Below are 15506 nucleotides of genomic sequence, written 5' to 3'. Positions count from 1 at the left end.
CCACTCCATAAAATTGTTCAATTTTAATAATCTTTTTTAATGAAAGCATTGTATTTTAAATCTAAATTGTGAATAACCATCGAGTAGTCTTTGTAGATATAACCCGCGACGAAATACTTTTTATGGATTCTATTCTCGTATGTGTTTCCTCCTATATAAATAAACATAAGCCTATCTTCTACCAAAAGATTTCTAGAAAATGTTTTCCATCGGAAGCAAATGTGCGAGGTCATAATCTAATAATCCCACATATCTGAATTTGAACCGGTTTATTTTTGGTAAAATTCGAAGGAAGCTGGCTCGCCTGAAGATCCTGGAATAAAGTGCTTGTAGCCTCTGTAATTTATCATTTCATCTTCCTGAGTTCATAGATTAAATCAAAACGGTATAAACAGCGCAGAGAAACGTACTGCGCAATGAGGTACGGGGATTGTATACAGGATTCTTTTAAATTTTACAGATTTTCATAATATTTGTTAAGAGTGCTCTGAAAATAATTGTTCTGTAGAATGCAAAAATATATTTCTTGTTGCGTCCCACTGCACTGTACTAGTCAGTTTAAATTTTACAGGTAAAGGTTGATGCCGTTACTAGGTACATGGGGTGAACAAGGCCGGTACCTGTGCATTTCCGTAGGCACTTGAGATCCCGCGAGCAGTCCGAGGGTCTCCTACCTCTCTACCCTACTTTTAGTCTTTCAAAAGGATTTCGTTTGCCATGTATTGTGAGCATTCTCTGGCTACACAGACGTTATATCCTTACAAACATCCATGCCCTTCTGGAATTCAAAACCGGGCCTCTTAGTACGGCAGTCAGCGTCACTAACTACTGATATTCCTTTTTGCATTTAATAAATGCCATCTCTTCTGCTGGCTGTGATCTTGCAACGAGTGGTTAACTCCAGCTGAGTTGGTAAACAATTTCGCATGAATATTTCAAGTGTATCCGGGTTGAGAGCCAACTCAACGGTTTACTATTCATAATCACAATCTCATCTGGGAGGCATATAAAATTTACGGTGTAATTTAGCTTAACCATTTTCCATATTGCAGTGTAATTGTCAAGCATTTAAGTATCTATAAAATTCTTCATTTTCTTAGATGGCCTGTTTCTTGGTCATTTTGTTAACATACTTAATGGCGACAAACTTCTTTTGGATGCTTGTTGAAGGATTGTACCTCTACATGCAAGTGGTTAAGACATTTTCCACTGACAGCGTTAAATTTAAGACGTACGTCGTCATTGGATGGGGTAAGTAAATTCTTATTTAATATTTTGGTTGCAACCATTTGATTTACAATGATCAAAGTTTACCGTTTCAAAATGTTAACAGTAATTTTGTATCCTTGTAGAATTAAACTCCTATTGCAGTTTCGGTGTAGTTTTCCTGTTGGAAAGATTTTTAAAATTCAATTCATAACTATGCGTGTTCTTTCGTAGGATGCATTTTATAATTTTAAAACATTAATAAATATTTTACTGCTTTTCCTGAATGTCATTTGTAAAATAGTTTCAAGAGATTTTCACTAGTTATTTTAATTTTATTCGTAAGAGTACCATTCAGTTTTCATACACTTTTAATTTTTATATTCATAACTCCTTTCAATTATTTCAAGCTTAAACATTCTTTTAAATTAACTTTTGTGCCGTAGTTTATAATACATTACTAGTTTTATGGGTGTTTTTTCTGTGTGTAAATATAAGCCAGTTTCAAAGTCGCTGAACACTGGTAGTTCGGTCCGAGGTTCGAATCCCGCGAACGGGCTGGCTGCATGGGCGTTTTCGTGGTTTTCACCATGTGTAACGTGTATACGAGCTAGTTTCCCTTAGAAAGTCCTCCACGAAGGCATCCCTCCCCTTAGGCAGATAGCCCTAGTGTGCTTTGCCGTAAACTCAATAAACCAAACTAAACCATAAGCCATTTTCATTCATAAAATCCTCTACGAAAACATTACTACCCTTAGCATGAAACGTCTCGTTATGTCTTTTTGTAATCAAGAAAACGAAGTAAAAAACGTTGTTGCAGTGTGCATCTTTATACTGAAAATATAAATGAAAGCATCTGACTTTAAGCAATTCGTTCACAGAATTAATATTTCTACGCATTACATTCTCAGTTACCGTCTTTGTAAGCTTTCGTGTAACTTCCCTTACTTTTGAAAAATTCGAAGTATATTTTTATTTGAGAAATACTATTAATTTGGATTTTGATGAATTTGTCAAATTCTTTATTTACCATTGACCTTTAATCAACAAAACCTGCAATAATTGGTATTCCAATTGCAATTACTTCCTTTCGTTTCATACTGTCATTACATAAATATTATTTCACTTTAATGATATTTTTTTATGTTTATAAAGTTAGAATTTGTTGCATGTTTCATACGTTTAATTTACCAATATTTTAGCTCTTCTGTCGAGGCAATTTTTCAAGACTTGTTATTTCAAATAGCCTAACACTTGTATTAGTTGGAAAACCCGTTTTCATCACCGATAATTTTGCTCAAGGTGAACCGCAAGGGACCTACCGATTTTACATCTACAAGAATGGAAAATTCCGTCTCAATTTTGATTTAGAATATTCTGGGAGACAGATTCGGGGTTCGCCGAACCCTCTTCCCCTGCCACAAAGCACACCGAGAAGGTTTTGTATCACCAGTATTTTGAGTGCCGAATTATACAAACTTGCTTATATCAGAGCTTTCCCTGGAGTTGGAAACTGAGCCCATCTATATAGAAGCCAGCAGCCCTGTACCTATTATCGACAGTGTTTTTGTCGTTTTCGTTACTTTCCGTCTCTCCAATTAATCGAGCAATTGTGGTTCTAAGTTTTTTCATTCAACTGCCTTGGAGGTGTTGACCAAAGAGCTATGCATTGTAATCGTGAAAACTCATAACAGAAAATGGTAGTGGTATGCAAAGTCGGTTCTATAATTTGGCGCAGTTTTTTGAGATAATACCTTCAACGAAACGATTATTATGAGATTGATAAAGAAATTCTAGTTATTCGAGATATTTTCAATCATAAACTCGAACTGATGAAATCGTATGAATCCAATGCAACAACACATAGCAGATATTCAGGATAACTTGAGTTTGAGGCCCAGACGTAGCTTCGCCGTCATTCGCAACAGCTAACAGCAGTATTTTACCGTGATATCGAACATTTAAGTGACCCATGCTTACCGTTGTGCTAAAATTTGCTATATCCACAATTGTTGGGAAAATTAGCATCATGGGTGCAATATATACTGGTAAAAGATCCTGTACATGGATTCCGTTTATGCAGAAAATTAATGGATCATCAGGAAGTAGAAAATTTTCCGACTGGATTTTGACAAAACAAGAAGAGGAAGAGATTTTCAAAAAAAAAAAAATCTTATGAGAACGAAACTTATTTTCAGTTGTTTGTTTTTGTCAAAGCAAATTGCTTCATTTGGAGTTAACAAAACGCTGTGATGATATCCAAAAGCGCCAAATGGAGCTTCGTCTAAGGATTATATGGTGTGGCTTAGGGGTACTCCCCCCCTTTTTTTTAAGAAGAAGTCATTAAAAATGCAGGTATGATGGTGATCATTTTCAAGACATAATCATAAACATTTGTGACCTGCTCTGGATGAAATGGATATCGCGAATATGTAAGTTCAGTAGGAAGGGAATACCTGCCACATATCTCATGAAGGTTCGAATCCCGCGAACGGGCTGGCTGCATGGGTGTTTTCGTGGTTTTCCCCATGTGTAACGTGTATACGAGCCAGTTTCCCATAAAATGTCCTCCACGAAGGCATCCCTCCCTTAAGACAGATAGCCCTCGAGTGCTGTGCTGTAATCTAATAAACCAAACCATATCTCATGAAACCAATAATTTTACTTCATGAAAACAAATTTTGCGCATGATCTCACTCCATGATGGAGACCAGAGAATAACTCGGAAGGTCTTGTGACCTCACATTTTGTGATTTTTATATCAGGTTGAATGTTTAAATGAACAAACCGCAAACAATTACTAAACTAAACAGAGACATTCAACAGGCGCCTGGCGAAATCAACATATACGTTTATAAAAGAGTCATCGTAAATTGCTTGACGGTAAGGTGATGTCTACATATGGCAGATTTCGGTTTCCACTCCTAAACTGAAGTGCATATGGAAGCAAATAAAACCAAAATTTAGTTTTTTTATACAGAATTGGAGAGTACATTTTGAAATTTGAAATCTGTGCAATTTACGAAGCACTCTGTATTTTTATTTTTTATTACCTATACCATAAAAGTTGTTGATTTCAATTACTACAACTATAAATTTTTTCTCAAAATTAAACGAATTTGTTAGAAAAAAATAAATACAAACAGTTCATGTACATTCTTACAGGCATTCCAGCTATTGTAGCTGCCGCTTGGGCTGTGGTAAAAGGAGTAGCAGGTGGTTCACCTGATGAACCTTTTGCACAAAGAGGGTGAGTATCATTCGCGTAGTGTTATTATATACTTTTGTAAATATTCATATTATATGTAATTGGTTTCTGTATATTGTTGCAGTGCAGGCCTTCGTTTTTTTATTTATTTATTTAATTCATAATGTGTAAAATGTGTATTCAATGAAATTTTTAAATTTTACCACCTTGTTTGTTAGTATGTTATGTATTATATCGTAGATTGTTTAATTATAAGTTTAATTATATCTGAAGTGTCAGGAAGCTCAAGCAGAGTTGGATATTTGGGTAGAAACTCTCCTGCGGACTTAAACGGCAATTTTGTATCTTCATTGGTGGAACTGGGCAATTTCTTGCCAAATGGGCAACATTATGAAATGATTCTAGAAATGGCAATTTCGAAAAGTCTAAGAGCCCTTTACTTAAAGCTTCTAGAAGCGGTTTTCTTCCCATTAAGTAACCTATGAACAAGAAGTTGTCAGCAGCCGCGAGTTAAGTAGTTGAAGCCGCGAGTTAAGTAGCTGATTCAGACTCTTACCTGCTGTACATTGCCAAGATTTTGGTGCTATTCTATATTTCTGGCGGGCTAAGGAGATTTTCTGATTTCTCCTAGAACTGTTTACTTTGGTTTATATTGGCCTTGAGAATTTTTATCTTTTCAATAAAATTGGAAGTTTTCCTGTTCATGTAGGCTTAATTATTTAAGAATAACTCTATATACATGCAGTTTGTAATAATATATTTATTTCATTTTAAAAGTGAAATGACTGGAACGTGTAATAATGGTACAGGAGCGGTCCCGACTGTTAGCTTATTTTCTCCTTGGTGTTTTGCTCGTGTGGCCACCTATTGGCACAGATAATAAGTCTGTGCTATCAGACGAGTTATGAGACCCCCAAATGTTCTTCAAAGTGATAAATGATCTTGGGTGTCTAACGTGGGTCGATTTTGTAGCAGTGAGGTATATCGCAGCACCATCACAAAAGTGCACCTATGCAGCTCCTCCGATATGTGAACTGTTTTCTGGTGCCAGCGTCTGATTTGCCACACAGTTGCTACAGAACCTTTTATGATATTTTAATCAAAAATGTAACTGTTTCTCATATTTGAAGACCCTTTTCAGCTTTTGAAATTAAATGTCGTAGTAAACGTATTAAACAAATATTGTGGGTAAACAAATTAAAAAAAATATCATGTATAAATTAAAATAGTGTTGTTTATCAAGGGATTCTTAAAGCAGTGTTATATAAATAAGAAGTAAATGCGAGTAGTTCTTGCGCAAAATATAAATCATTCTTCTGTTGCAATTATTTTTAATCATAACCGAGATGTGAATTTACCAGTATCCATAATTTTTACTTAAAATCCGTATTTTTGTAAAACCTATTCCATATTTTTCATCTAACACTCAAAATATATTCATAAAGGTTTAGTCATATTGCCAGTTAATGATAAAAAGGTTTCTCACTTGTCCTTGTTAAATCCATCTTTAGTTCCATTTTACATTATTCATCTGAAATAAGGGATGGTCTTACCAATAAGCGAGGAGTTAAGACCACTAAACACTAGTAGTTCGACCCGAGTTTGAATCTGGACGAACGGGTTTGCTGCATGAATAATTTTCTTAGTTTTTTCCATGTGTAATGTAAATGCTAGAGAATTTAGAAAGTTATCTAAGAAGGCCTGGTGGGCTTCGAAATCATCAAATACCATAATCTAGTCTAAAATATCTAAACATTTGGTATACATTACACACACGGAATCTAAATGTGTTTTTGTGATCCTCAGAATGTGTTTTACCGAAAAATAAAAGGCGTAGGGAAATATATACCACTGGCAATTCTGACTTGCTTATTTTAGTGTTGGAAGAAGAAATAATACAGGATTGCACTTTTTTCGTAGATGTCTTTATATGCAAAAGTTACGAAGATGGGGAATGAAGAATTCTATTATATTTCCGTGGATAAACTCAAACTCAGATACTGTATGTCTTATTGTGCATTTTCTGTAGTGTCGTCGGTAATGCCTATGCATTTTGGAACATGCGTATAAATAAATTATTTGAGAAAGTTTTATTCGACAGCTTTGCTTGAAATGGGTTTTGCTGATTTAATTCAATCTTATTATTTTTTTTAAATCTTTGACATGTGTTTAGGTTTTGCATTAGAATTCGTATCATTACTCATTCATTTTCGACAAATTGCCACTATCAAGGGAGCGATAACTAATATTTATACCATTCTCAAAACTATCACGAAACCGGGAAATTTATGTTCAATCATAAACGAAGGACTGTATCAGTTCTGCAGTGTTTTACTTCGTAGCATTAATGAAATACTGAAAGAAAAGCAAATAAGCACAGATGATAAAAAATCTTTCCTGGGCAATTTATGAATTTTTAAAAATTAAATGCTTACCGTTGAACTTATTATTTGAAATGTCCCGGGGTTGTTGCAACTGAACACTTAAAAGTTTAATTCGTTAAAAAAGAAAATCGTTTCAAATAACATTTATGATGAGCGTATTACGATGAGAGTCATTAGGTTATTTTGAAGCGGGAGATGTAAAAAATGGGCAGTTCCCTTGCCAGAACTCAAACCCTGGACCTCTCTAATACGCGTCAAGTATGCTTTCAATTACACCACGAAGGCATGTAGAAAGTAGCGAGAAATGCATTATATGCTCGTACGCCCTCTTTTAAAGGCCGACTGGAGATTGGGGGGCTCAGTCGACAAATCCTAGTGGTGATGAATTATCGTTTACTACCTTTTGATTTCGGGCGCCACTTGTAGAGTCATTAGGTTTTTTGAAGCAGGAGGCATGACAAATGTGCATTGCCCTCGTGGAACTCCACACTGGACTTCTCAAATACGTGTCGAGTTTGCCGAAGGCATGTTGAAAGGAGGGATAAAATATCTTATAAGTGTACTTTTAATTCGGTTTAAGTAATTACTTATGACATTATTTTATGTTCCAAATGATATCCAGTTAAGAACTGTGCAAATGCGAGATAGTTTCTTCAGAATATTATTATTTTATGACATATTTGATTTTCAAAAATTAGCTTCAATTGCTTAGGCAATAATTAATAGTTAAAAAGTGACTGTTCGTTATAAAATGCAGTTATATTTTATAAATTTTAAACAAGAAAGCACAACTGCATACGAAATTAAAAAAAGTATTTAATATAGATGTCCTTGCTTTATGATATGATGAGCCTTTGAAGAAAATTAGAATTAAGCATTCAGGTTGCAAAATAATATGCCTTTAATATTTTTTTTTTTTTTTTTTTTTTTTTTGTTTTCAATTTATTTTTGCAAAGAACGATTACGTTTTAACCAGACAGCAGAACATAATTTATCTATACGTGAATATTTTTTCTTCTGTCTTTCAAAGCTTAATAATCTAAAATTCTCTTTTGTGAAAATAAGTAAATTCATTATGTGTTATACTGAAAGACGAATTTCATTCTTTTAAACCTTTTATATTCCATCTGTATGCGTTGATCTTTTTTGTGCTTTCATTTTCATATACCCATTTATTTTACTAAATAATATTTTATGTATTGTATTCTCTTACCGCAGTTTCCTTTGTTAACTTGAAAAAATAATTTGAGTGATATTCCGAATTAGCAAGATATTCGATGTATTATATTAAGATTTCTTTTTCTGGATTATTTTCTGATCATCGTTGCGTGTGATTTCAATTTTAAAGAGTGCATGAATACGCATTTTTAAACTAAATGTATGCTTATAATCTTATGAAATTTTTGAATTCTAAACAATAAGCAAAACGTTAACCTTCTGAATATAAAATGCAGAAATATATATTGTATTACAAATGTGAGAAAATCTAAATTCGCAAAAATGAAATAATGAAAGGGAAAAGTCTCGCCAGAAGCGAGCACGAAAACCTGATTAAACAAAGTACATTGACAATTAAAGTAAATAATTTTCAAAACGGCTTTAAGATTTAACTGTAATTAATAAGCATTTTTACTTCTCTATACAAAGTAAAGGAATTATTGTAATGTCAAAAAATTTCGGATATCATACTTCAACGAAAATATATATTTTAAACTTTCTGGCATTCATTCAGACGTTTTTTTCCCGTGACGTCTGTACATACGGACAGAATAAATGGTTCTTTTTTCCAAATGAATTGTAAAATGGATTTAAAATAGATTCAAAAGGGACTTTTTCTATAACGTCTGTACTTAGGTACGTCAGTTATCTCGCATAACTTAAAAACAATTAGCCGTAGAACGTTAAAATTTTGAATATAGGACTGCTATAAGATTCAGTTGTGCACTTGCATTTTGTATTGCAATTGTCAGACAAATGTACATATATATGTTTATACCTATTCCCTTATTCAGCTTAAAATCATTACCCAGGCTTTATTTTCGCAATAATTGGTGGTCAGAGTCATATACATCAAATTACAGACGTGTTTTAAATGATGAAATCCCACAAATAATGAAATCTAACTTTTAATGCGTTCTCCCTGTTCCTATACTTGTATTTGGGAAAGTTAAATAGTCGTTATGAAAAAATGAAATCATAAGAAATTTGACTACCTTAGGATAAAAATTGACCGGGATATCTAATTTCAAAATTTACAATTTTGTATGCCATTTTCAACTCCTTGAGTTATCAGTTTATTAAGTTAGAATAATTCGTGGAAACAAGTTTAAATGAAGGGCAGCAAAAAATCTATATAATAAATTAGAACGTGCAAGGAAATCATGTGGTGTCCATATCAGACTTTTTAAATTTGTAATCATACTTAAAACGTGGAAAGTAATGGTACTCTATGTGTTTTATAAGAAACTGCTATTTGCCTTTAGCCAATAAGGCTACAAAAGTGAAGTTTGTGCCATCATCTGGCAAAAGGACCCTTTGCATGTCTTTCAAAGTTCGAAAAATTAATTTTAGAGTTAGCAACAAAAATATTGTTGACGCATAGACTAGATGTAGGCGGAATTACATTTTTAGAGGATCAAATTAGAACCGTTTGCTCACTGAACTAAATCAGTTCTTTTTTTTATAATGCATCGCTCATTAAAAATAGACTTGATGAATAAGATCAGGAATGAGGAGAAAATCGAGAGCGGTGTGCGAGGATGAAGCAAAGAGCAGAAAGAAACGAGCAATGGAATCGGAACAATCGACTTCATCAAACTGATAAGACTCTGAACTGATTTCTTTCAACTGTAGCTTCGAGATTTATTAAAACTTCCTTTCTGCGCAGGACTACAATAAAATTCCAGAATAGGAAATTCTTAAAAATGTTAGGAAATGCTAAAAATTAAACTAACCTTTTAACATGGGAATATAATCCCATGTTAAAAGGTTAGTTTAATTTTTACTTTAATTTGTTATCCTCTTTAATGTAGATGTCTGGAGCAAATCTAGAGTAATTCGAATTATGACTTCGAATGACGTATTCCTATATATGGTATTAAATAGAACGAAAGTTATTTGAAATTCTCCAAGTGGTACTCTAAAAGAGTCGCTTAAGAATGCACTCTTGTTAAGCTAGAGATCAGAGATATAAACAGATATTCTACGATGGAACACGTTATCTTATATTTTTAGCAAAGAAAATAAATGATAAATTTTAGAATTTCGTTGCCATAATTAAGTCTGAAAATGTTAGTCCGTAATAGGACTGCATACTTAAACACATTATATGATGACAACATTATTGCTACGGTAAGTGAGATAAGGCCATTATAACGTCCAGTCTTCAAATTGAAAACTAATGCACAACAATATCAAACAGAATTATTTTACCTCCTTTCTCTTGAGTTAGTAATGCATATATAGTCACCTATGTTGTGGTCTTGTGCTCTACGAATATTTTCAGAAGATTTTCTTTAGTGTCTGTTTCAAAATGTAAGAATATGTTTTCTAAATCCCAGTTTACCAGTTTCATGGCCACACTATCATTTTAGTATTCAATCACCCACGTTGCATGTTTAGCTCTATCTTGGTTAATTTATGGTTGACGTTAATTCGAACAGATGACTCTTATTTGAAATGAAACGAAGAAAATAATACACCTCGCACAAAAAAAATTGGGAAAGTCGCATATCTTTCACTTTTATTGGGCCGATGGACGAAATTTAACTCGCGTTTTTCATGTTCGAAAGCGCGACTTAGAATGTATATTAGATTTATATATAGCATTATTCTAACATAAGTATTTTGACTCAAGAGTGGACTTTTTCTGAAATGACATACAGTTTTTTTTCCATTCTATGTTTACATACAGTTTCTATGATACAGTTTCGATTCTATGATACAAATGCCAAAGTGAGAGTTTTGTAAAAATCTCACTAAGAGTTTTTAAAAGATTAGCTCTCAAAATTTCATCTCCTCAATGTTGATTGAAGTTTCTATATATTTATTAAAATCTCTTTTTTATTATACTTAATTGATTGCTTCTTTCATATTTCGAAAATTAGGTTCATTCCAAATAAAATTCACAGATATTTTCTGATTTATTTTGAAATTTTGAACGTTTTAGTAATTTAAAAAAAACGTTTCGAAAACTCTTTTAATTATAACCTTTAAAATTTTTGCCATCACCTTAAAGTAGACGTATTTCTAGGCTTACCTGCAAAAAATTAGAGTTTTTAATTCCAAATTTCCTAAGATATACGTGAGTTTATATACAGGCGCATTTTAAAATTTGATATATTTCTTATCAGCTATAATAACGCTAAATATGCTTTAGGCACTCTGTTATAATTAATTGAAAGAAAGAAAGATGTACATTTTTTTACGTTCATGCACAATGAAAAAAGGGAAAGGAAAATAGGTTGCTATAACTTAAGAATTATTCTTATCATTAAAGTAAAATTAGCTTGGCGTTCTTTTTTCAGCTTCTTTTTTCAATATTTAGGCATAATTTGAGTCGCAGAATCCATCTCTGGAAAAATCGGTATGTCATTTTAGAAAAGTCCGATTTTGTTTTAAAAATACCTATGTTAGAACAATACTGTATATAAATGAAATATATATCCGAAGTGGCACTTTAGATATATGAAAAGCGCAAGTTAAATTTTGGTAATCGGCCCAGTAAAATGGGAGATATAGAACTGTCACATTCCTTTTTGTACAAAGTGTATGAGATTTATTTTCAATATAGTTGCTTTGCTGGCTAAGTGTGCAATATACAATTCAGAAAAGATTTACGAATTATTTTGTTGAAAGAAGAATCCATATAATTTTAAAACATGCTGTAGCGTTTCGAATATTTTACATCTCCCCAAGTGGTTCGTATCTGACATTCTGTAAAACTATATGCATTGAATTATAACAGTGTTTCATCTTTCACTTTTTATTTTTCTATTCTGTAGGTGTCCATGGCAGAATAAAGATTATTACGATTACGTCTTCAGCTGTCCAGTGATGTTAGTATTACTGGTAAATATTTTTTTATTTTCTCCACTGACAGTATAAGAAATAAAGACATGATAACTAAACTGTTTTTAAAAGCAGGACCAAAACAATCATACACATTTATATTCGAGTCCTCTGACTGGTGTTAAAATGCCAAGTTTATTCATAAAATAATTTTACATTTTATGTTCTTTAACCTGTAACGTTTATGTCTGTAACAACTGAATAGTTTTTTAAAGATTTTGTAACTCTATTATTTCGAGAATTTTCAGATAAATTTGATCGAAATTTAAGTAGGTAGAGATGTTAATTATGTATTGAATATGATGTCTCAAATTAAAATTAAAGTAGATTTATCTTATAAGTAAATAGATTTCGCTGTTTTATATATCTATGTGTAGGATATTTCATAAATTTTGCAGTGGTAAATATCTTTTGAATTGCTAACCATAGATCCACAATTTAAGTTAGGAAATTGAAAGACATAATGCACACAATAATTTTAGTTATGTGACACCTTTTAACAAGCAAATTTAATAAAATGTAATGATACAAAATTTATGAGATTTAGATTTTTATATGAGTCTCTATAAATATTGTCCTTTATCTTATTAAAAGGATATAAAACAGAGCGTAACATATAAAAGTTTACTCTCTGGGCGTCAAAATAGCATGATTTATAACACTTTCACCCCGAAGAAAAGAAAATCGAAAAAAGAGACAAACAAAACTGAATTTCATGAAATGCAATAAATAAATTTTGAAATTTTGTATTTCTAAAAATAATAGTTTGAAACCAGTGTTTGTAATAATTTTTTGTAATACCAAAAGTATCTTGAAAAGCTTAATATGCATTTACCAAGATATGTATATGATTTTTCAATTTTGTTTGCTAGTCAAATTTGTTTGTCAGGTAATTTCGATCACATAATCTTATCCAATTCCGTAAATATACACGGCCCATAAAAATGTTTCAATTTTTGCATATTTTTACTAAAAGGTAATATGGAGAAAATCGTCTAAATTTAAAGCTTCATTTCATTATATTCATTTATTAAGCAGAAACCATGAGCCCACAGCTATTCATTCAAAAGATATTTTTAACAGCTCTATGTTTTAACACTCTATATGTTTTATTATTTACTAATTAAGGTATACAAATTAAATCAAAACTGGTGTTTAATAGTCTAATAGGAAAAACACGCGTCAAAACTGTTATAAAAACAAAACAACTCAGTAAAATAACATAATAAATATAACAAGCAATTGAAATCTCTCTGGTCTTTGTCAAGCAGCAGAATAGTTTTCAACAGAGCCATGTTTATGCATTTTACCTGGATGATTATGAATTCTAAAATAATTTAAAAGTAAATGACAAAAAAAAAAAAAAAAAAAAAAAAAAAAAAAAAACTGGTAACAAAAAGTTTACAATACAAATAAATAATGAAATAAAATTAATAATAAAAAAATGTAAAATTCGTAAGTTATACCCTGATATTTTATTAAAAAGACTAATATTTTTTTAAAATTCTTTTAATTAATTTAATTTGTTCCTCTTTGGCACTGAATTTTAATTTATTTCATGAATTTATAAGCCAGATATATTTAAAAAATGTAGCTCTGTTGAAAATATTTTGGCTGCTCTTTGAAAAAGACCAAATAATTTTCAACTGCCTGTTATTATCTGAAAAGGGGCTATTTGTCTCGAAATGAGATTTTGCGTCGGTTCACTGTAAATGCCGTACGTTTTTTCAAAGCGTTGCCATCAAATGTTATAGCCCTATATTTTTTTTTAAATAACAAAAAATCTGCATGAATGCATGCATGTTCCTGGTACTGCGAAAACCTGACGGTACCGAGCATCAAATTGGTTATAGCCGAAAACATCGAAAACGAAACGCCGCGGAAAAATAACACAAGACGGAAACGTCGTGCTACAAATCATCGTGGGAAAAAAGAAAGCAAAGAGAAAACGTCGTAGTTCTAAAACATAGGGATACCAAATATCGTGGTCGAAAATAAAATGGTTCAAACACATCGCAGTTTAAAGTCATCTTCATCGAAAATATCGTGGTAAAAAATAAAGTACCTACAAATCATCGCATGACGGTAACATCGCACACATGTGTTTTTCAGGTTTTAAAAGTTGTAAATGCATATTCACATAAATATTTCGAAGCGTAAGAAATGTTAACGACACTTCAAGAATAAAAGGAAACAAAACAAGATATAATTTTCACCAAAACAATATCAGATTAACAAACGTGAAAGAAAGTAATTTGATAATAAACTAAGCAATTTGTATAGAGGTAACTAGTTATTTATATTCGTTTTTCTAAATATTTTTAGACTTTATTTTTCATCAAAAATTACCAGTAAAACTTTGTAAAAAATGATTATCAAGTTTCTTTCTTACTTTTCAGTAAAATGTTATTAGTTCTTTCAAAAATATGAAATATAAAAGTAAAAATATCCCTCTTTCCGTCATCTCCCCAATCATTATGCCAAAATGCACTTACTTATAAAAACGGGAAAACGCACTTGTGTGATGCTATCGTCATGCGATGATTTGTAGGTACTTTGTTTTTTACCACGATATTTTCGACGACGAAGTTTTTAAACCGCTTTTATTTTCGACCACGATATTTTGTATCATGATGTTTTAGAACTGCGATATTTTTTCTTTGCTCTCTTTGCTTCCACGATGTTTTGTGCCACCGAAGTTTTCGCCTTGCGTTGTTTTTTCACCACGTTTTCGTCCGCCATATTTTCGGCGGACACCTTCAAATTGTATTAACGTATTTTTCCACCGAACATGTGTACATGGAACCTAGAATTTTCAATTTCGAATTTGTTTTATTATTTGATTTATCTTATAAAACTTGAATGAATTTTCGATTAACAATTTCAACGATTTAAAAGCGAGCAGTGGCAGTACTGCACGGAATAAAACATTTTTATCTCCAACGCGCGAAACTGTCTCTAAAGAATTCTAATGTTATGCTGTTTTTAAATAGTTTGTGCTTTTGCAGTTGAAGTGAGTTTTATGTGGCCTACGTACGAAGAACTTGGTATTTAATATATAAAATCAACTGATTAAAAGTTAATAATAAAAAGGTAGAAAAAAAATTTCTAGCCATGTAACTTAGAAAACTGAATATTGATATGGAGAAAGGAGAAAAGACTGAAAAAATATACAAATGTATGCTAACACTTGACAGTGCAACAGGTATTAAGCATATGCTGCTATGCAGCTTTCAAAAATTTTGCGATTTTGTTATTGAAGTGTGTATGGTGTAAGTTTGATTCTTAATAATTTTAAAAAATGCTTAATAATAAAACTAAAAACAAGAGAGTTTCAAGAGCAGGCTGGTAGACTGCGAGCTCAGCGACAGCGTAATGGGCGACCATTAAAATCTGAAACCTGTCACACTTTTTTATTATGTTATTTTATTTAGCTTTCTCGTTTTGATGTATCTTCTTTCTGTTAGACACTGAACTACCAATTCGGATTAATTAGTATATCTTAATTACTTAAGTAATTTCGCAAGGGCTTTACCAATTTATAATTTTAAATTGAAATTTCCAAACCCTTGTGTATTTTATTATTTACTAATGTAGAAATTCATTCTTACAACATTTCAAATTAACTTCTTATCTAT

General features: G+C 31.8%; 1 protein-coding gene across 4 annotated transcripts in view; it reads left to right on the top strand.

Moving 5' to 3' along the window:
• The window catches only part of LOC118192849 (diuretic hormone receptor-like), an 82388-nt gene that overhangs the window by 43088 nt on the left and 23794 nt on the right, over positions 1-15506 (top strand). For all 4 annotated transcript variants that reach the window (XM_085818932.1, XM_035363870.2, XM_035363871.2 and 1 more), the window contains exons 6-8: positions 1101-1251; positions 4372-4456; positions 11802-11868. In XM_085818932.1, coding sequence (XP_085675058.1) covers positions 1101-1251; positions 4372-4456; positions 11802-11868 — 303 coding nt within the window. The remainder of the gene's footprint in view (positions 1-1100; positions 1252-4371; positions 4457-11801; positions 11869-15506) is intronic.

The sequence above is a fragment of the Stegodyphus dumicola genome, chromosome 6 (assembly GCF_044657685.1).
Source record: "Stegodyphus dumicola isolate Sdum_Otavi_A_Nest chromosome 6, ASM4465768v1".
Lineage (NCBI taxonomy): Eukaryota > Metazoa > Arthropoda > Arachnida > Araneae > Eresidae > Stegodyphus > Stegodyphus dumicola.
This window is presented reverse-complemented; position numbering and strand designations above follow the sequence as displayed.